Source organism: Hyperolius riggenbachi, chromosome 6 (genome assembly GCF_040937935.1).
Source record: "Hyperolius riggenbachi isolate aHypRig1 chromosome 6, aHypRig1.pri, whole genome shotgun sequence".
Taxonomy (NCBI): Eukaryota; Metazoa; Chordata; class Amphibia; order Anura; family Hyperoliidae; genus Hyperolius; species Hyperolius riggenbachi.
In genome coordinates this window covers 63489449-63512726 of record NC_090651.1, presented here as the reverse complement: position 1 = coordinate 63512726, position 23278 = coordinate 63489449, and the positions used below count along the sequence as shown (strand labels likewise).

General features: G+C 43.2%; 1 protein-coding gene and 1 long non-coding RNA gene across 4 annotated transcripts in view; one reads left to right on the top strand and one right to left on the bottom strand.

The window, feature by feature from the left end:
• Positions 1-14578, bottom strand: part of LOC137520884 (uncharacterized) — a 171311-nt gene extending 156733 nt beyond the window's left edge. For both annotated transcript variants that reach the window (XR_011021967.1, XR_011021968.1), the window contains exon 1: positions 14496-14578. This is a non-coding gene — a long non-coding RNA (uncharacterized lncRNA). The remainder of the gene's footprint in view (positions 1-14495) is intronic.
• On the top strand, positions 5531-8385 carry LOC137520883 (uncharacterized). Of its 2 annotated transcripts, none has more exons than XM_068239415.1 (2): positions 5531-7508; positions 7560-8385. In XM_068239415.1, the coding sequence occupies exon 1, from the start codon at positions 5739-5741 to the stop codon at positions 6465-6467; it is 729 nt and encodes a 242-aa protein (XP_068095516.1). In that variant the 5' UTR covers positions 5531-5738; the 3' UTR covers positions 6468-7508; positions 7560-8385. The 2 variants fall into 2 exon arrangements, with proteins under 2 accessions (XP_068095516.1, XP_068095515.1); XM_068239414.1 differs by having other exon boundaries at positions 5531-7875; positions 7932-8385.
• Positions 14579-23278: the final 8700 nt, after the last annotated feature.

The following is a 23278-nucleotide window of genomic DNA, read 5'->3' as shown; positions in this document are numbered from 1 at the left end:
AAAAATATTGTACTGTTTTTCGTTTAAAAATAATGTTTAAAAAATTATAAATCATTAAATAATGTGTAATCATGAGAAGCAGTTATAAAACATTAAAAGTCTCCGGGCGCCGCTTGTAAAACGTTATTTTTCTCCGGCGCCCTTTTTTCCTGTTGGGCGCCCATTAAACGATATTTATTATAGGAGTAAATGGCGGCGCCCTTTTTGTCGACCTGCCTCATGCGCCCACATTTCCTGCTTCCGCTGAGTGGCTCCCCCAGGACCCTGCGTCGAGTCCTGGGGGCGGAGATTAGCAGGGAGTGCGTGAGCATGCACGATCGTTCCCTGGCAAGTTGCGGAGCTCCCTGATCAGCCTGCCAGGCCGCGATTATGGCTGGCAGGCAGTTAGACAAAAAAAACAAAAAAAACTTTATTTACATGTACAGTGCTGCGATCTACTGCATCGCTGTACGGGGGACAGCTCTGTCACTGAGCTGTCCCCTCGAGTGGCAGGGAAACAGATCCCTCTCATAGGGAGATTCCTATTAGAGGCAATCTCTGTGATTGGATCTTGGGGGGGAGGCAAAAAAAAAATCACTTTATTTATAAAACAAAAGGACACGAATATTAATAAAAAAAAAAAAAAAATACAAATTGCAAATTACAAATCGCAGCAGCAATCAGATGCCATCATGCCACCAACAGAAAGCTTTGTTGATTGCAAGAAAATGAGCCATGAGCAATTTGTGTGCTAAGTTGTGTGGCCAGGCAGCGAACTGTAAGGCCTTACATCGCAAGCGCTGAGAGATTTATAGGGCTATTTTTGAAGGGCTTTTACAAGAGCTTTCTGAGCGATTTTCGATTAGAAAAGCACTTTTAAAAGCACTTTTGTGCAGTGATGATTTTTTTCACGTCAGTCAGGAAGTGAACTCTTTAACCCGGAAATTGGATAGAAAGCTCATCGCTTATATGAGAACACTCACATGAGCCACCATTGCACCAGTGCTTTTAAGGAGAAAAATCGCCATTGCTAACAAAAGAGTGAAATCACTCTTAGGGCTTAATGCATTAAACCGTGATAACTCATATCAGGTCGGTTTTCTGTGTTTCTTCGTGTTTGCGCAGGATCGCGAACTTGCGTGCAAATCATGAATTTTCACACAAAACAGCCGCGGTGTCGCACGAAAATTTGCAATTGTGTGCGAAAACTCACGATTGCGAGCGCAAATTCGTGATGGTGCGCAAACGTGAAAATGCGTGCGATAACGCCCATGACATGAGTTATCATGGTTTAGTGAATCAAGCCCTTAGTGTGAACAAACCCATAAAGCTGCTGTGTGCTGAATTGTATAAAATGGTCGGTCACTAAAGGGGTCTAAGCTGAATTGTAAGAAATGGCCTGGCCATTAGGGGGTGTAAGCCTGCGGTCCTCAAGCAGCTAAGCTCTAACAAGAATGGGGAGTGAGAGGATAAGATGAATGTTTAGGGGAATTCATATGTTCTGCTGTACGGTGGAAAATTACAGTAAATGTATATTGTCCCTGAGGTAGTAACTGAGTAAGATGCATATATGAGGTGTAACTAGTGGTGCTTGTAATGGGTAAATTATGATTACACAAAACTTCTCGTAATTTTTTCACAATTATACATTGCGTAATTGTAAACACTTTGCGTACAGCATACTACATTTGTGAATCGTAATTATGCCTGTAATGACACAAAAACGCATGACTTCACATTTAATACATAAAAATATTCGCATCTATTCACCAGTGTACTGAGCATGCGCAGCTATTCGTTTACTATTCAATGGGAAAAATGCATTCGTATGCGAAAAAAATAGTGTCCATCAGCCAGTATACTGCGCATGTGTTGCTACTACTTAAATATTTAATGCGAAAAATCGGTTTGCATGCGTAAAAACTTTCCCGTCCATGTCACACAAAGAAAATTACATGACATTCGTAAATTCCACCTACTTCTAGAGAATTTACACAAACTAAATTTAACGTAAATTCCTCTTACATGCGTAATTAAGGTTAGATTATGTTTCCATGTAAAATATTTTTACACGTAATCTGCAAATTTCACATTGCGATTCCAAAGCTTAAAGGGAACCAGAGACGAAGCATAGGTGAAAAATGGACAAAGATGTTATACATACCTGGGGCTTCCTCCAGCTCCATAAACCTGGATCGCTCCCACGCCGACGTCCTCCGCTGCCTCTGTCTGTCGGTACTGGGTCCCGTCACTTCCGCCAGACGTGACCAGTTGTACGCATGCGCAGGGGCTCCCTCCGGCTTTGTACGCATGCGCCTGCGCAGTTTGGAGGGAGCGCACTGCGCTTACGTCGACTGGCTCGATTGGCCAAAAATACAGGACCTGGTACCGGCGGACAGAGGCAGCGGAGGACGGCGGTGTGGCAGCGATCCAGGCTTATTGAGCTGGAGTAGAGTTGGGCGAACTGTTAGCGCAACTGCAGCCGAACTGTTCGGCTGCCCAACCTGTCATGTGGCTGTGGCTCTTACTACTTCCGGGTCGCAATGACCCGGAGTAGTACATCTGCGCTGGCCCGGCGGAGCGTGTCCTAGATCGCGATCCCGTTGCCAGGCACTCTCTGCGCATGTGTGTGACGTCATGAGTGACGTCACACACATGCGCAGAGAGTGCCCGGCAACGGGAGCGCGATCTAGGACGCGCTCCGCCGGGCCAGCGCAGACATACTACTCCGGGTCATTGCGACCCGGAAGTAGTAAGAGCCACAGCCACATGACAGGTTGGGCAGCCGAACAGTTCGGCTGCAGTTGCGCTAACAGTTCGCCCAACTCTAAGCTGGAGGAAGCCCCAGGTATGTATAAATCTATTTATTTTTTGTCTCTGGTTCTCTTTAATTGTGAATTATGATGCGTAAATACGCATAGGCATAATTTCTGCCCACCACTAGTTGTAACAAGAGTTTATACCTACTAAATTACGGAAAAAAAAAAACTGACTGTAACGTAGCTAAGAAGCTATGAGCCCCAGTGCAAGTTTTACATTGGGCCCACCCAAGCATTTTATACGTACATAACAATTGATTTTGCACACCAAAAGCTGCCAAAGACAACCACAGTGTCAGAGGTACAAGAAGGGGCTGGGGAACACTTTGTTAATGATTACTACTATTTAAAGCATCTACAGAAGTGAATATTACCAGCACAAGACCAATAGAGAGCTAATACTGCAGCCCCGGTGCGGTCAAAACCTCTGAATCCCCTATTGCTATGCCACTGAAAAACTGATTTAGGCCTCTTGCACACTGCAAGCGATTCCGATTCAGATTCCGCTTTTTAATCAGTTTTTACATCCGATTCCGATTTGCAGTTTGCTCCCTGCACACTGCAAATCGGAATCTGAATCGGATGTAAAAACTGATTAAAAAGCGGAATCTGAATCTGAATCACTTGCAGTGTGCAAGAGGCCTTAAGCGGACCCAAGCCAAACCTTTTTTTTAATTAAAAATATTTAGTTGCAGCACTCTGACACATACAAAGATAAATAAACACTCCTTCAAACCTATGAACATTTCAGTGCATGCTTTTCACCCTTCTCTTTATCATAACCAGGGTTACACTGGGGGCAGCCATTAGCAATTCCTCCATTGCCAGACACCACTTACTTCACCAGTTTGCCGGATTTTGTCCCGCAATTTGAAAGGAAGGGAGGGGTTCCTCCAATAAATGTAAAATATTTTATATTTGTCATCATGCAGCTGAAAAAAGCTGCTATTTATTATTATAATTTAGAAAATAGATTTTATTTCTGAAATCTTGTATTTTTAATTTGGGTCCACCTTAAGGGCCAGTGCACACGAAAAACCTCTAGCACAGTGATGGCTAACCTTGGCACTCCAGCTGTGACAAAACTACAAATCCCATCATGCCTCTGCCTACCCGAGTGAGGGTGCGTTTCCACTAGTGCGGTGGGAAATCGCCGCGGATTCTCCGCGGACGAATTCGCATGCAGGAGCGAAATCGCATGCGGTTGTATGCGAATTTTACCGCGAATTCGCAAACGATTTCGCATGGATGGCGCTGTGTGCGAATTTAACCATGTCAGTGCCTGTGTGCTTTTTCATTGATTCCATGCGAAATCGTATGCGAATTCGCATGAAAATTCGCATGAAAAAACACCATGCGAATTCCCTATTAAATACATTGTATGCGAATCGCATGCATGTGTGCGGTGTCCGAATTCGGATGACTCTGCTGAGCAGATTTTTCCTGCACAAGAAAACGCTCCGTTTTCCTGACAAGTGGACACAGGCTCATTCACTTTTTTTGGTTATGCGAATTTGCATGCGGGGAACGCATGCGAATTCGCGTTAGTGGAAACGCACCCTTATGCTTAGAGCTTTCAGAGTATTGCAATGCCTCATGGGACTTGTAGTTCCACCACAGCTGGAGTGCCAAAGTTAGCCATCACTGCTCTAGGAGGTCTGCAAAACGCTAGAGGTTTTTGAAGCAGATTTTCAGACTGATTCTAGGCATGTTTAGAGAGTTTTTCTAAACATGCCTAGCATTTTTTGGAGCTTTTTTGTGTAGCAGATTACAAATATTGTTACAGTAAAGCTGTTACTGAACAGCTACTGTAAAAAAAACTCCTGGAGAACCGCTCTGATCTAGCGTTTTTCAGAGCGGTTTTCCACTTTCCTATACTTTAACATTGAGGCAGAAATGCCTCAGAAATCCGAAAAATGCTGCAGCCCCCGAGTTTGCGTTTGGGGAAAAACCAAACCGCTCTGGTGTGCACCAGCCCATTCACTTTCATCAGCCAGGTGGTTCTCCCCCTGCAAGCGTTTTAAAAAACGCTCCAGAACCGCTCTGGTGTGCACTAGCCCATAGGCTGGATGCACACATAACATAACTAGAAAGGTCACGTGTTTACGTCACGTGTGGGTTTTTTACTGCATTTTTGGTGCGTTTGAGTTAGCGCTTTTTTTTTTTTTACTGCCGATGTGTTTTTCAAGCGGTTTGTGTGTGTTTTAATGCATTTGCGTTTCGCATATACAAAACGCACATGCGTTTTCAACGCATATAAAACGCATTGAAAACGCATGAAAAATGCATACCATTGTGTTTCCATTGACTTTCATTATGTGCATTTTTGATGCGTTTTTTAATATTATGCAACAAAACATGTATTTTTAAAAAGGCGTTGTTAGAAATTGCATATGCGTTTTTTATATGCGTTTTTTCCTGCGGCCCATAGACTTCCATTAGGAGCAAAAACACAGCATTTTTCCGCATCGCTAGTGTTTCTGCTAAGTGTGCACCTGCCATAAATCAAGATAACAGCTAATGTTTTCTAATATACATTAATTACAATTGTATCCAAAATTATAATATAGTTATTAACAAAAGTGGATAAAAATGTTCATAATTTGTAAACAGTAGAGAAAACGTAAGGAATTAGTAGTATTTGGACATATGAGCCATCTCCCAACTGACCAGGATAAAAAAAATGCCTGCATGAGATCATCCTCATGGCTCCCAACTGACCAGGATTCAAAATATGCCTGCATGAGACCACTGGCATGAGCTCAACTGCTGAAGATGGCATGAGCTCAACTGCCGAAGATGGCAGTTGGAAGTCATTAGTCAGTTAAATGCCATTGGAAACTGCAGCAATTTGCGAGTCTCCAGCTGAATTTATATCTTAGAAGAAAAAAAAGGCTTTTGGAAGAAGAAAAACCTGACAAGAGGACTGAATAGGACATCATGATGACTGGACCAGGCCCAAGCCATGGGCAGGGATCACCGAGGAGGAGGGGGAAGAAGAGGAGCAGAGGAGGGCCGGCTGTCAGCAGCCAGGCCACAACAGGGAAGCAGAGGGCGAAGAAAAGAAGACGGAGGGGTCCAAAGCCCTGGCTGCCAGACCTGCGGCTGACCATGGAGGACAAGATGGGTCTCCAAGGCACAGGGATGCTCCACTGCAGAGTGTTAGAGGCAGCTGTGAAACTCTTGAGACAACAGTTCCAGGATGCGACTGGTCTTCCTTGCATCAGAGCAGTGTGCTTTTCGGTCAGACCCAGAACAGTGCCCACTGTTCAGTTCCACGTGGATTGCCAACATCAGCATGGATTTGTCACCGCATGTGAAGGTACAAAGGTGGTGGTTGCAGACAGCTACAAGGCCATGGCTTTTGGAAGTATGGCCATCAGGCAGATAAAAGACAGCTACAAATACTACATGAAGAACCCAACAAAAAACATGGAGTATCTGGCGGTGGACCAACAATCAAGCACCAACAAAGACTGCGTCATCCATTGCATTGCAAATGCCTACGAGCTGCTGGCAGCAGATGGGAACCCGGAGTGTGTGTACAACAAGCAACTTATGAGACCACATCTGCTGCAGTGCTTCACCAACAGGAAGATAACTGAATTTCCCAAGGATTACAAACCAGCAGGACAACCTTCAGTGAAACCTTTTAAATGGAAGCCCTGAAGCTAGAGTGGATTCTCCATTGCATTGCTTGCCTCCCATCACCTGCAACACCAGCATCTCTGCAATGATACAGTCACCGGTCACGTAAGTAGTAGCTGACTATTCTCCTAACATGTTAATCTTTACTAACTCAGGAATGAGATGCCATGCTAGCAAATGAAAGCCACTAGCCACTTATTAATGAACTGGCTGCTTAATAATTAACCGGCAGGTGGAATTCATTTGCTAATGCCCTAATTTTTAATAGATTTTTTTTTTTTGGGTGGGGGGGGGATTCATTTTTTTTCTATACCATCAAATGTATAAATGAATAAAAATAGTTTTTAATGGCATCATCCTGGGTTAGTGATAATTTACATGTAAGAAGGATTGTCCACCCGACCCAAGCCATACCTTCTGTTCCATGCTGCAAACATCTATCCGCTCCACTCCAACATCCTAATCGCCTCTGTCTCCACGCTGAAACATCCAGCTCAGCTTAAACACCCCTCTACAAGCAGCCTAATAAACAGGCTGGGTTAGTATCTAAAAACAAAGCTTTGTGAGTATCTATAAAACAGTCTGGGTAAGTATCTAAAAAAAACCAAAGCAAGGTGAGTATCTATAAAACAGTCTGGGTAAGTATCTAAAAAAAAACCAAAAAACTAGGTGAGTATCTATAAAACAGTCTGGGTAAGTATCTAAAAAAAACCAAAAAACTAGGTGAGTATCTATAAAACAGTCTGGGTAAGTATCTAAAAAAAAAAAAAAAAACAACTAGGTGAGTATCTATAAAACAGTCTGGGTAAGTATCTAAAAAAAAAATAAAGATAGGTGAGTATTTATAAAACAGTCTGGGTAAGTATCTAAAACAACCAAAGCTAGGTGAGTATCTATAAAACAGTCTGGGTAAGTATCTAAAAAAAAACCCAAAAAACTAGGTGAGTATCTATAAAACAGTCTGGGTAAGTATCTAAAAAAAAAAAAAAAAAAAAAAAAAACCTAGGTGAGTATCTATAAAACAGTCTGGGTAAGTATCTAAAAAAAAAAAAAAAAAACTAGGTGAGTATCTATAAAACAGTCTGGGTAAGTATCTAAAAAAAACAAAGCTAGGTGAGTATCTATAAAACAGTCTGGGTAAGTATCTAAAAAAACAAAGCTAGGTGAGTATCTATAAAACAGTCTGGGTAAGTATCTAAAAAAAAAAAAAAAAACTAGGTGAGTATCTATAAAACAGTCCGGGTGAGTATCTAAAAAAAAAAACAAAACTAGGTGAGTATCTATAAAATAGTCTGGGTAAGTATCTAAAAAAAAACAAGACTAGGTGAGTATCTATAAAACAGTCTGGGTAAGTATCTTAAAAAACAAAACTAGGTGAGTATCTATAAAACAGTCTGGGTAAGTATCTAAAAAAAAAAAAAAAAACTAGGTGAGTATCTATAAAACAGTCTGGGTGAGTATCTAAAAAAAAAAAAAAACAACTAGGTGAGTATCTATAAAACAGTCTGGGTAAGTATCTAAAAAAACAAAACCAGGTGAGTATCTATAAAATAGTCTAAGTAAGTATCTAAAAAAAACAAGACTAGGTGAGTATCTAATAAATATGCTAGGTGAGTATTATCCTTCACTCAGGGCAATAACTTTCTTCTTTACTTTGTTGTTGTTGTTGTAGCCCCCCCCCCCCAAAAAAAAATACAAAATGTAAAAAAATAATGCAAAAAAAAGACCCCCCCCCCCTAAAACAAAGAACAAAAAAAATACAAAATGTTACAAATGCAAAAAATAATAATAATAATAATAATAATAATAATAATAATAAATAATGTGTATTAGGTTTGCACTGACAGACTGACTAAATGACAAATCAGGGTTCACAATGAAGCTGGGCATACACTATTAGATTTTTTGAAGATCAGATAAACGATCGATATCCCCCTAATATTGATCCTTTATCTGAGTACCACCCTGCACAAACTGGCGGGTGACCCCTGCGCCCCCTGGGTAATCAAGAACTAAAGAACTGAGTAATCAAGCTAATGTTTGATTGATATATTGATCAAAAATTATTTAATAATGTCCTAATTTTTAATAGATTTTTGTTTTAATCAATTTTTCCATACAACAAATGTCTAAATTATGACAAATGTCTAATGATGATTGCCCACCTTCACACAGCCAGGCATACAGACTTACACCGACTGAATGACATACCCTGACTGAAGTAGAGTGACGCACACAGACACACACTCACTGACTAACTGCAGTAATAGGGCAGAGCATACAGGTTAGGTGATGTAGGGATAGACAGACTCACAGTGACTGTAGTGATAGGGTAGGGCATACAGGTTAGGAGATAAAGGGTTAGACAGACTGACAGTGACTGTAGTGATAGGGTACGGCATACAGGTTAGGAGATGTTGGGATAGACAGACTCACAGTGACTGTAGTGATAGGGTAGGGCATACAGGTTAGGAGATGAAGGGTTAGACAGACTGACAGTGACTGTAGTGATAGGGCAGAGCATACAGGTTAGGAGATGTTGGGATAGACAGACTGACAGTGACTGTAGTGATAGGGTAGGGCATACAGGTTGGGAGATGTAGTGTTAGATAACAGTATTTGTATGTTCTCCTCTGAAGCATGGTTACCTTTGTTTAGTGTCTGTGAAGTCCCATTCTGCAGATATTCCCATTTTCTGCTAGCCTGCAGGGGGAAGTGGGAATGCCTGAGAAATGGGACATCAAACAAAGTTAACATGCTATTTTACTATTAATCATAATTAGCTACTTAATTTTGTCTCTGTGAAGTCCCTTCTTTTTTTTAGTAATCTGATCTTCCCAGAGGGAATATTTCAGACATGGAACATCACAGAGACACAGTAAAGGCGCACAGCTAATCATGCCCCAGAATAGAATATACAAATACTTTGTACTAAAAAAAAAAACACACGAGGTAAAAGATGACTAGCATCTATTAGAGTAGGGTAGCGTAGTGTAGTGTAGGACCTGTCCGAGAGGAGTCTACCTTGGCGTTGGTGGGCAGGCTTACAATCTTTTGGCCAAAGATGTTCATGTTATCTGCAGGGAATAAGGTGCTCATACACTTATCAATTTTATCCATCAGATTCGATCAATATGATTAAATCTGCTGGAGATCGATGCCACAATATGGCTGTCCGATCATAATTTGAAATATTTTCCAGATTAAATCAATCAATGCTATTGATTTCTGCAGACAGAAAGGGAGCAACCAAACGCGCAGTGATGGATTTCGAGATGACCGGCAGACCCGCCCATCTAAAATGTGTTCCCCTGGGGCTGTATCCTGCTTGGGCTGGTCCTGAAGGGAGGCATTTTAGTGCACACAAGTGGCTTCCTGCCAGCAATTCCCTTCACAGATACTGCAGGCCTCATTTAGCCTATGAAGGGGGACAACATAAAAGGAATAACAGGGCCACCTCTCTTTATACAGTATCATTTTTGGCCAATTGATTAACTAAAAGACTCCTAAGCTGTGTTTTTATGCAAATTTTCGCATTCCGATGTTCCCATGCACACCAAGGAAGTTAATGTAAATTACATTATATATAATCAACTAAAATTCACTTTCAAATTTTCACATTCTTAATTATATGCGACGTGCATGTCCATTGTGTAGAAGAAGCAAGCAGGTAGGCCGTTTCTTCTGCAGAAAATTGGAATGCGAAAATTCACACAACGCATGTCCAATGTGATGCCACTGACTTGCATTAGATATGCGACAAATGTAAATTCGCAAAAGCGCAATTTGCACACAAATAATGTCATGTGTGAAACATGCCTTATAATTGTATTTTTTTCTTCTTTACTACATGTTTTCAAGCCAGAGCAAGCGCGTTCTTCCTTTTTATTTTCCTGTCAGGGCTGGGAGTCACAACTGGTGGCAATTAGAGGCCAACATTCATTTGCTTTTTTTCTTCTTGGTATCAAAAAATGACCCTTTTTCAAAAAGTTGGAAGGAAAGGAATTTACAATCAGGAAAACCAGAACATCTGGTCAGAACGCTTGTCTGTGGTCAGTGATGCTGAGTGCGTCAGAAGCCAGTAATTGTCCATTATACAGTCTGGTATCATGCAGGCAACGAGAGAGAGGAAACGCAGTGCCTGGTAGTCATGCATAGCATGTCAGTCAGATACACTCTGCATCCTCCATTGGCCAGAAAAGGTTGAAGATAAAATGGGGCCTTAGGCAAGATAGCAGTTTCTGCCCACCGCTGATGGTCACCTGGCTTTTGTAGTAAGATTTGGTGGCGTTAGCATCCACCAGGCCCCTAGACTCTCTACAGGCCCTAGGCAGCTGCCTAGGTTTGCCTTGCGGATGATCTGGCTCTGCCATTGTCTAGCGAACCCCAGACTATAACAGTCTATTAGTAGCTCTGATAAGTGGTCACTTATGGCACATCTCGCTGGCAGGGTATCTGCCCTCTAATGGTGGCCACTAATGATACAATCTTTTTTTGTCCAATCTTACCAAATCTATGCAGTAGAAGGGTAATCTGAGTGAATATATTAAATATATAATTTAGGCTGTTCCTCATATTGCATAGGAGTGGTAAGATTGGACAAAAAAAGATGGGATCATAAGTGGACACCTTTGGAAACTGCACAGGCATAGTTTTAAAAAAAAACTGTAACGTCAAAAAGTTCCCCTGAGGGGTACTCACCTTGGGTGGGGGAGGCTTCCCACGCCATCCTCTGTCCTTCGGGGGTCTCGCTGCAGCCCTCCGAACAGCGGGGATGTAAATATTTATCTTCCTGACTCCTGCGCAGGAGCTGTGGCAGCTGTTGGCTCCGAAGTAGGCGGAAATACCCGATCGCTGCTCTACTGTGCAGGCGCAAGTGTCCGGCGCCTGCGCAGTAGAGCAGACCTGACTGAGATCGGGTATTTCCGCTGACTTCGAAGCCGAAAGCCGCAACAGCGCCCCCGCTGGAGTCTGCAAAGGTAAATATTGAACAGGCTGTCAAGTCTGTTGGGCGGCTTTTCGGAGGGCTGCAGCGAGCCCCCGTGGGACAGAGGATGGCTTCAAAAGCCTCATTGGAACCCTGAAGCTTCCCCCTCCCAAGGTGAGTACCCCCCCAGGGGAACTTTTTGATCTTACAGAATCTCTTTAAGGGAACCTATAGGATATGGAAGCTGCCATATGTATTTGCCTTTAACCACTTAAAGTGAACCAGAGACGAAGCACCCTCATGTATTTTACCATAGAAATCAGTGGGAACATTAGAGAAAACACCTACCCTGCTCTCTGTTCCATCCTCACTGCTAAAAGTGTCTGTTATCTAGCTGAGATAAGAATCCCGGACTGAGCATTGAGTTTGGCTTTGCTATAATGACTCAGCTATAATGATTTCTGAGCAAAGCCAGCAGGGGGCAGGCTTGGACTTGAAAAGACACAAAAGAACACAGTCTCAGCTATAATCTTTCTGTAGCAAAGCCAGCCGACTGCTTAGTCGGGATTCTTATCTTAGAGGTGATAACAGGCAAATTAAACAGAGAACAATGTAACAAAGAGCAGATTAGGTGTTTACTGTCATGTTCCCACTGATTTATAAGGTAAAATACATGAGGGTGCTTCATCTCTGGTTCTCTTTAAGCTCTCAGTCGTTTTCACTTTATGCATCCGAGCAATGTTCACCTCCCATTCATTAGCCTATAACTTTATCACTACTTATCACAATGAACTGATCTATATCTTGTTTTTTCCGCCACCAATTAGGCTTTCTTTGGGGGGTACATTTTGCTAAAAGCTACCTTACTGTAAATGCATTTTAACAGTAAGAATAAGAAAAAAAAATGAAAAAATTCATTATTTGTCAGTTTTCGGCCATTATAGTTTTAAAATAATACATGCCTCCATAATTAAAACCCACGTATTGTATTTGCCCATTTGTCACGGTTATTTCACCGTTTAAATTATGTCCCTATCACAATGTATCGCAACAATATTTTATTTGGAAATAAAAGAGCATTTTTTCCGTTTTGCATCCATCACTATTTACAAGCTTATAAAAAAAAAAATATAGAGAAATATTTCATCTTAATATAATAATATTCATAATAATATCTTATAGATATTTAAAAAGTTTAGACCCTTAGGTAAATATTTATGGTTTTTTTTTCATAGTAATGTTTTTTGTTTTTTTTTATTAAACATTTTATGTGGGTATTTTTGGGAGGGTGGGATATAAATAGTGTTTTATTTGGGGAAATATTTGTGTATTGTAATGTTTTTTTACTTTTAGATGTAGTTTTACTTTTTGGCCACAAGATGGCAATCTTGAGTTTGTTTACATGACGTCACTCTAAGCGTACAATGTACGCTTAGAGGGACATAGCGTCAGGAAAAGCGTAGCTTCTGAGAGAAGCTGTCGCTTTTTCAGCGGGGCAGAGGAATCAGTGATCGGGCACCATAGCCCGATACATTGATTCCTGGGCTAATGAATCCACGGCCGGGAGTGCGCGTACACGTGCGCGATCGGCCGCGGGAGCGCGCATGTCCTCCTTGACGTTTTTATACGTCAAGGAGGACAAAGTGGTTAAACAAAACCAGGTGCCTGGCAGTCCTGCTGATCTTTGTCTGCAGTAGTGTCTGAATATCACAACACCTGAAACAAACATGTGACTAATTCAGTCAGATGTCAGTCAGAAACACCTGATCGTCATGCTTGTTCAGGGTCATTGGCTAAAAGTATTAGAGGCAGAGGATCAACTGGACAGCCAGGCAACTGGTATTATTTAAAAATAAATAAATATGGCAACTTCCATATACTTCTCACTTCTAGTTCTCTTTAAACACATTACTGTAAATTGCTTCATCTATCCAAGAATGACTGATGGTGTTCAGTGCATATTTCGTATACAGTGTAATCTCACTATAATAAACTCTGATATATAGTAACCCTCCTGGTCCAGCACCATTATAAGTACATACCTCCCAACTTTTTGAGACGAGAAAGAGGGACATTTAAAGTGGATCTGAGATAAGCTTTTACTTATTGCATAATTGTGTTCCTTTCCTATTGTTTATAGGGCATTCCTCAAGCAAAATACTTTTTTGTTTTTATTTTAATACTCCAATTCCCTATAAACTAAACAAGCCACGCCCACAGGTTTTCAAAGGCACTTTCAGACAGTAGCAAGGGCTCATGGGAGCTAAGTCTGGGCAGGAGGAGGGGGAGGTATTAGTAGCCAGAGATTTCAGAGGCAGAGAGGAGGAGGAAAGAGTAGGGAGGATTAGCTTTTTTAGCTCAAGATGCAGATAAGCCTGCCTCTCTGTAATGTTTACAAACAACATGGTTGCTGTTATTGTATCACAGGAAGAAATAATCATATTCTATTAAAGCTGCTTGCAGCTAGATTTGCAACAGATTTGTGTAAACTAGCTAAACTTTAGATAAGATATATAGACAAGTTACTTGTTATAGTTTGTTTTTCATCTCAGATCTGCTTTAAGCCACATCCCTAACCATGACCATGGCACACCCCTAGTCACACAAACCATAAAGATTTCCTAAGAAAAATATGTTGTTTTATAATTCAAACCACACTGGTCCTTTCTATCCTGGTGCATTTTCCTTCATATCAACATTTATATAAGAAATATATCAATTTAAAAGATGGGAATAAAGTTTAAAGGCAATTAAACATATTTTTCAGTAGGGAAATACATATATTTACATAGAAAGAGGGACAAAGTCCTGAAAGAGGAACAAATGGGGAGGAAAGGGGGACAGAGAGACAGGGCTCCCAAAGAGGGACTGTCCCGACTTCCTCCAAAAGAGGGACAGTTGGGAGCTATTTAAGTATATGGGAGTAACACCTGTTGTAGTAAACCCGGATACAATAGAATTTCGGTTATAGCGAACATGTTTTTTGGCCCCTGCGGTATTTTGATTCCAGCTATAGTGGAAAGTGGGTGTATACATGCGTCATACATCACTCGGAAACCCACAAGTCGTGGTCGATGGGTGCAGCATGTGTACTTGTGTTGTGTGGCGTTTGTTTACATTACCCTGGGCTGGTCACATCACACTGCACTCTCCAGGCTCTGTCCTTCTTGTCCCGCCTCCCTGAGCTGGTGGTTTCTAGTTCCTGTTTCCTTGCTGTCCACCACCAGCTCAGCTCCGCCCCCCATGTCTCCTCCTCGCTTCCCCAAACTGCACTGGGTTGATGGAAGGAGGAGAGTATTATGTGTGCAAGTTTTTAATAAAAAGATTTGGGAAGAGGAGAGACCACAGCAGGCACGCAGCCAGGAGACGAATTGTGTGTGACTCCCTGAGTGGTGTCACAACACAGACAGGACCCAGATAGCACTGCACAGCCAAGCTCTTAGACAGGGCCGGTTCTCTCATGTAGCAAGTGACACATTTACATCAGGTGCAGAGATTGCAGAGGCAGCATGTTTGTACTGTGTGTGTACACTAACAGCATGCAGTCAGAGTCGGAGGAAAGGTGAGAGGAGAGCTAGGTGAAAAGGTCATCATTGGAGAAATGCAGTTTGTTTTGCCGTGTGAGGAGTTTGACAGTGAGTGAGGGGGGGTGGGGGGGGGGGAAGCTGGAGAGCAGCAGTGTTTCATTTGACTTGCACAGCAGAAGGGAGGAGGTGGCCCTGCTGTCCTGACTGAGGAGGAATGGAGTGGCTGAGGGTGTGCAGTTTGTCACAGACTCACAGCCAGCCAGTGTGCTATTGAGTTGAGCTGCAGCATGTCATGTGAGAACATTAAATGAAGCAGAGTAAATAGTCGGGTGCTGTGCAGTCATTTCAAAAAAAGGTGTGTGTGTGTGTCAGAGGCGTAGGGAGGTGGGGGCAGGATGGGACATCTGCCCCCCCTGCACAGCATCTGGGGGGCGCAGTGAAGCTGATATTAATTTTGTTTTTCCTATTTAAGCCAGAAGCCAGGGCTGTCTCTGCAATAGATAAGCAGCGGCAGAGCAGGCACTTGGCTGCCCCGCCCCCTCATGTCTCTCCCGGCTGTGTCTCACACACAGCCGAAGATATTAACCAACAAGACAGCTGCTGCTCTCAAAGTGCCCAATACTAGACGGTTTTCAGCAGAGCAGGAAGACACAGCCTTGCTCCGCCCCTTCACTGTGCACAGCGCACAGTTTGAATGAAGAGCGGCAGCTGCATGATCTTGAGCAGCAGGACAGTCGAGGGGGAAAAAGAGGCAAGAATAAGGTGACAACTCATCTGAAGTGCAGCTCCGTGATGCAGAGACTCCAAGCAGGGACAGGGTGAGTCTGCCTGCTGCTGGAGATCTGCTGCTAACAAGCCAGCGTTTTTCTGCTGTGATTAGATGAGCTCCAAAGGCCAGTGGTACTTGTTGTTAGCTGCCTGCTCTTTCCCCCTCTTGTCTCCATACACTGTCCAGCGTTTCTTTTCAGGCAGTAGTCAGAGTGTCAGAGAATGTTTTTTAATGATATATTTCCTGTGACTGCTTGAACTTTCTGGGCTGCTTTATAAATCAGTGCAGTAGAGTGGACACAATCAGGTTTTACTACTTTTGCCAGAGCCCAAACAGCTACTGCGAATTCTGTGTAGGTAGGGGAGGAAACCACTAGATACCAGTGAATTCTATTGGGGTGGGAGAGGGGAATGTGTCACATGTAAAACTGGGGCAGGAGGGGAATGCTCTGTGAGAGGTCTGGCTAGCAGCTGCAATTAAGAAGCTTGCTACTCCTGTATGTGTGATTTCTGGTGTACTATCTGTCTCTTCTCTCCCTCATTTGCCATACAGGACAGCCAAAAAAGACTGCAATCCTGAAGCAAATACTGTATCTCCTTTCCTTCTCTCCCTTTCTGCTTCCCTATCCTTTACTTAACTCCCCATCACACTCTCTCTTTGCTTTCCCCACTGTTTCATTTCCTTCTCTCTCCCTCTCCTTTCATCTTCTCCCCCCTCCCTCCCCCCCCCCCCCCCTCCCAAAAAAAAATAAATAAAAAAATCTTCCTCTCACAATTTAATCACCCTAATTTCGTGATCTGTAACCCCAAAGGTGCCCATACATCAGAAGATGTATGGGCAGATCGACCAAGAGACCGATCTCTATCTGATCGAAGAGAGATCTGTGCCAGCCCAAACACTGCAGGCCAACTCCTGATCTATTTCAGCATGGAACTTCTCGGGAATCTGCCTTATGACGCTGCATCCGCCACCTTGCTGGTCCCCCCTAATGTTAAACATTCTCCCTGGAGCAATGTAATTTACCTGTCCGTGTCTGCCACTGGCTTCATTCACGTGCCCCACGTGGTTGCCGGCGTATAGATGGGTAATTTGTGTGAAGTCACAAACACATCCACGTTAAGCTGGCAACCACGTGGGGCACATGGATGAATGACGGAGCCTCATCTTGTGTATCTTGCAGCACGCCCGACTGATATGTGACCAATTTCAACCTGAAATTGAGGCATCGTCAAACGGGCATGCTTGTGGCAGCACCGATTTTCATCCAATTCGATAATTATCGAATTGGATAGTCGATTGGTCGCCAAATCATCTGATGTATGGCCACCTTAAAGAGGAACTCCAGTAAAAATAATGTAATAAAAAAAGTGCTTCATTTTTACAATAATTATGTATAAATGATTTGGTCAGTGTTTGCCTATTGTAAAATATTTTAAATCCCTGATGTACATTCTGACATTTATCACATGGTTTTTACTGCTGGCAGGTGATGTAGCTGCTTCTTGCTGTTTTGGCAGTGGGAAACAGCTGTAAACCGCTATTTCCCACAATGCAACAAGATTCACAGACAGGAAACTGCCAAGAGTACGTACTCAGAGTTTCTTGTGGGAGAGATTTGACCACAATATCAGTCATACAGCGCCCCCTGATGGTCTGTTTGTGAAAAGGAATAGATTTCTCATGTAAAAGGGGGTATCAGCTACTGATTGGGATAAAGTTCAATTCTTGATCGGAGTTTCTCTTTAACCAACCCAAAGGCTGGTACACGGGATGCTATTTCCTTTCCAGTCTACTCCTGATTGAGAACAGGAACAATTTTCAGATCGCTACTTCACAAAATCCTGTTCTCTATCGGGAACAGGTTGGACATACCGGAAATTATCGATTTGACCATTGATCTGACGGGAGTTAGCATCATATGTACCAGGCATAATGTTTTCCCTTAATTTTAACTATATCCCTATAATCCTAATCCCTCTTCTAAACCTGTTTTGTCCAAATGCCTAGAGCTAATTTCCCCTAACCTCTTGGGCAGGCTTCTTATACCACTGCTAAGTTTATCTACATGTAGCTACACTAATGGCCTTTCCCACATTCTGTTGCATGGCTATGCCCTTTTTGGCACAGTGCACATTGCACTGTGCAGGCATCCCCACAGGGGCGCAAAAATTGCCTTTGTCCCCGGGTGCTGAAAACCCTAGCTACGCCTCTGGTGTGTGTGTGTGTGTGTGTGTGTGTGTGTGTGGGGGGGGGGGGGGGTTGACGCATTCTCACAAGTTTGCCTTAGGCAGCAAAAAGTCTAGAACCAGCTCTGCTCTTAAAGGAAAAAGTATGTAATGATGATGAGTAAGATTTTATTTTAAGGCTTTTGTTTTTTTTAAGGCAAATCCTAATGAGGCTTATTCTTAAAGAATCTGGGATGTTGATATTATGTATAGTTACCTGTGACTTCCTCCAATCCCATGACGACCATGGCCTCCCTCGCCGTCCTCTTTGGCCCCTCCAATCTTGTGCTACGCCTCCCAGTAATCTGTCCAGCCGTACCGATTTGCGCATGCGCAGTTTGTCCTTTTTGCGCTCCTACAGATGAGCATTCTGTGCCTGTGCAGTAGTACCACGCGCATGCACAGAAGTCTACGACTGGCAGCGACTGACCGGATTACCAGGAGTTACAGCGGCAGAACGGAGGGGCCGAAGAGGACGGCAAGGGAGGCCACGTTCCTCATGGGGCTGGAGGGAAACCCCAGGTAAGTATAAATAAGGCCCAGTGTACCATTTTAGGTACACTTTAAAGGATACCAGAGCCATAAGCGTCTCCCTCCTTTGTCACCTAAATGTCCCCTTGCAGCCTCTTCTGTGTGACTGGGTCAGCGAGTGAGTCGTGCAGTAGTGCGCAGGCACTGGCCCAGCTGCTGTGCAAGTCCTAGATCGTGCAACCACAGCCAGGAGCAATGCAAAATATGGTTGTGATATGAACAATGCTTTGAGGGGTTCAACGCGGAAGGACTGCTTAGGCACAGGATGATTGCAGGGGGCTGCAAGAAACGGCTTTTTGGGTTTTTTTTACTTTACATTTCCTTTAAACTAAATGCTAGTTTGGAGTGGGTTTGTAGGTTCATGGGGGTGAAGTCTAGGGTGCCAGGAGTCCAGGACATCTGTGCCTATAGGCTCCTGTGAGGTAAATCTGGGCCTGCTTGCAGAGAAACCTGTTATTTAAATCCAGCAGAATTGGAAATACAAATCTTTAGAATGCAGCCTGGCATTGTTTGCAAGCTGCTTTACATAGAGCTTCCTGAAAATAAAAATCATACTTTAGAACTGTTTGATAATCATTTCCAAGGTCAATTGGCTGCGAAGCTGGTGTTTCTTTATCTTGTCACAAACAATATTATTGCCTCTGCAGGCAACGAGGGACTATAAACGCAACTGTGACATGTTTATAATAGGAATAGAAATGTCCTTTTACATTTTACATGCTGCACATCAGCAAATGCTATATATGAAATACACATCTGCAATGGCGTAGCTAAGAAGCTATGGGCCCCAGTGCAAGCTTTACATTGCCCTGCCCCCCCCCCCCCCCCCCCCCAAGCACTCTATACAGTAGAGGAAATAATTATTTGACCCCTCACTGATTTTGTAAGTTTGTCCAATGACAAAGAAATGAAAAGTCTCAGAACAGTATCATTTCAATGGTAGGTTTATTTTAACAGTGGCAGATAGCACATCAAAAGGAAAATCGAAAAATAACCTTCAATAAAAGATAGCAACTGATTTGCATTTCATTGAGTGAAATAAGTTTTTGAACCCTCTAACAGTAAAAAACGTAATACTTAGTGGAAAAACCCTTGTTTGCAAGCACAGAGGTCAAACGTTTCTTGTAATTGATGACCAAGTTTGCACACATTTTAGGAGGAATGTTGGTCCACTCCTCTTTGCAGATCATCTCTAAATCCCTAATGTTTCGAGGCTGTCTCTGTGCAACTCTGAGCTTGAGCTCCCTCCATAGGTTTTCTATTGGATTAAGGTCCAGAGACTGACTAGGCCACTCCATGACCTTAATGTGCTTCTTCTTGAGCCACTCCTTTGTTGCCTTTGCTGTATGTTTTGGGTCATTGTCGTGCTGGAACACCCATCCGCGACCCATTTTCAGTTTCCTGGCAGAGGGAAGGAGGTTGTCGTTCAGGATTTCACGATACATGGCTCCGTCCATTTTCCCGTTAATGCGATTAAGTTGTCCTGTGCCCTTAGCAGAAAAACACCCCCAAAGCAAAATGTTTCCACCCCCATGCTTGACGGTGGGGACGGTGTTTTGGGGGTCATAGGCAGCATTTTTCTTCCTCCAAACACAGCGAGTTGAGTTAATGCCAAAGAGCTCTATTTTGGTCTCATCAGACCACAGCACCTTCTCCCAGTCACTCACAGAATCATTCAGGTGTTCATTGGCAAACTTCAGACGGGCCTGCACATCTGCCTTCTTGAGCAGGGGGACCTTGCGAGCCCTGCAGGATTTTAATCCATTGCGGTGTAATGTGTTTCCAATGGTTTTCTTGGTGACTGTGGTCCCTGCTAATTTGAGGTCATTCACTAACTCCTCCCGTGTAGTTCTAGGATGCTTTTTCACCTTTCTCAGAACCATTGACACCTCACGAGGTGAGATCTTGTGTGGAGCCCCAGAGCGAGGTCGATTGATGGTCATTTTGTGCTCCTTCCATTTTCGAACAATCGCACCAACAGTTGTCACTTTCTCTCCCAGCTTCTTGCTAATGGTTTTGTAGCCCATTCCAGCCTTGTGCAGGTCTACAATTTTGTCTCTGACATCCTTGGACAGCTCTTTGGTCTTTCCCATGTTGGAGAGTTTGGAGTCTGCTTGATTGACTGATTCTGTGGACAGGTGTCTTTTATACAGGTGACTAGTTAAGACAGGTGTCCCTAATGAGGGTGACTAATTGAGTAGAAGTGTCTAACCACTCTGTGGGAGCCAGAACTCTTAATGGTTGGTAGGGGTTCAAAAACTTATTTCACTCAATGTAATGCAAATCAGTTGCTATCTTTTATTTAAGGTTATTTTTTCGATTTTCCTTTTGATGTGCTATCTGCCACTGTTAAAATAAACCTACCATTGAAATGATACTGTTCTGAGACTTTTCATTTCTTTGTCATTGGACAAACTTACAAAATCAGTGAGGGGTCAAATAATTATTTCCTCCACTGTACATAACAATTGATGCAGCACACCGAAACCTGCTATACACAGTGTTAGAGGTGCAAGAAGGAGATGGGGAACAGTTTGTTAATGTTTATCATTCAAAGCATCTATAGAAGTGATCATTACAAGCACAGGACCAATAAAGAGTCAATACTGCAGTTGAGGGAGGGCCCCAGTGCGGTTGAGACCTGCAACCCCTATTGCTACGTCACTGCACTACCGATCTTCAGGTAACTATAGGGCAGTGATGGCTAACCTTGGCACTCTAGCTGTGACAAAACTACAAATCCCATCATGCCTCTGCCTCCTCAAATTATGGTCAGAGCTGTCAGAGTATTGCAATGCCTCATAGGACTTGTAGTTCTACCACAGCAGGAGTGCCAAGGTTAGCCATCACTGCTATAGGGCATCACATTTAATAGAAGTGCCTTTGGTGTGCAATAATGAATGATTAAAGCTAAATTATAAGCCATAGTTAAGTGAAGAAAGAAACACATAAATCAGAAGACAAATACTAGTTTAGCTCACATAACCTCTGCTTTGTACTGTCCACAGTTAGGTTTTTGATCATTTATAAACTGAAAAAAGAAGAAAACTGTCCCTGACATTCTCACTGCCGCTCCTCCTGATCAGGTGCAAGCTTGATCCGTGCCTGGTTAGATCCTTGTGATTATGAAGCATGTGGGGAGAAAAACACAGGAAGACCAGCCTCCTATAGTGTAATTCCGATTTTATTGATAAAAAGCTTCCAAGATTAAAAAAACAAGGGGGTGTGAGCCGGCTATGGTCGATAACATGTGGGTTTGAGTGGAGTCAGATCCTGGGTGGCCACCAATTGATCCCCGTATCCCCTCAATGAAACCGCCGTGCACTGCTCAACACCGCCGAGACGCTAGGCCAGCTAAGTCAAGAGCGCAATTATACCATTACCATTTGACCATCGCTGGCAGTAATCCAGAGACTTAATTGCAGCACTTGACGACTGTCAGTGCAGAATCCATTGACTGCTAAAGGGAACCATAGAGGATGAACTATACATACCTGGGGCTTCCTCCAGCCCCATACGCACGGATCGCTCCCACGCCGCCGTCCTCCGCTGCCTGGATCCGCCGCCACCGGGTCCCGTCATTGCCGCAAGTCGGCCGGCGGACGCGGCCAACTTTCCGCATCACAGGGTGCTCTCCCCATACAGATACGCATGTGGCTGCTTACTGCGCAGCCGCATGCGTACATGTATGGAGGGAGCCCCTGTGATGCGGACAATTGGCTGCGTCCGCCGGAAGTGCCGGGCCCGGTACCGGCGGATCCAGGAAGCTGAGGACGGCGGCGTGGGAGCGATTCAGGCTTATGGGGCTGGAAGAAGCCCCAGGTATGTATAAAATCTTTGCCCTTTTTCACCCCTCGTTCCTCTCTGGCTCCCTTTAAGAACAAGCATATGAACAGTTGTTTGCTATATGTGAAGCGAGCGCTTTTACTATTTTAGTTTAATTTGTTGTCCCTGACATTCCCCAACTTTAGTGTCTCTAAAGTTCTAATCGCGATTTAATTTCTATCTGAGCTGAAAAGAAAATACAAGATCTACTTACCTGGGGCTTCCTCCAGCCCCTGGCAGCCTATTTGTCCCTGGCCGCAGCTCTGCTCCCAGCTGGTCACCCAGGGTCCCCTTTGTTGCAGATGCCGACCGGCATTTTTTGCCCCTGTGTGAGTGCGCAGACGAGACGCTCGCGATCGCACCGCTCTCGGCTGCGCTTACATAGCCTGGAGCAGAACGCTGGAATTGTTGGGGATCTTAAAGATCTGATCTGCTGTGACAGTCATGATTGCTGCACATTGTAAAATGTAATTTGGTTAATTGTGTGCATGTACCCACATTGTGAGATTGTGGAAACAATCCCACGTTGCGCAAAAAAATCACCAGTCCTCAAGAAAATTATGCAAAAAGTTGCAATGTAGGTATGAGCCTTTACTGCTTTTCTCTCCTCTGCATCAAAGCATCAATGTTTGTGTACATTTGCCCACCCTCCTCCCAGAGTTTATAAATACTCTCACTGAGATGAAGCAGGAAAAAAGGGCGCCGGCAGCTAGTGGACGAAAAGGGCGCCGCCATTCACTTCTATAATAAATATCGTTTAATGGGCGCCGAACAGGAAAAAAGGACGCTGGAGATTTTTAATGTTTTACAACTCTGTTTGTGATGATTTAAGTTCAGAAAATGTGCCCGTGACGAATAACGTTTATACAAATACTAAACATATTTATCGTATTTAACTAAAACATTATTTTAAATTTTATCCCTTACTGTTTGTAAAACATTATTATTCACAAAATAAAGTGATCAGTACGTAACGTAAATTGCAATATATATTTTACATTCACTATTTGTAAAACATTTATTATCCA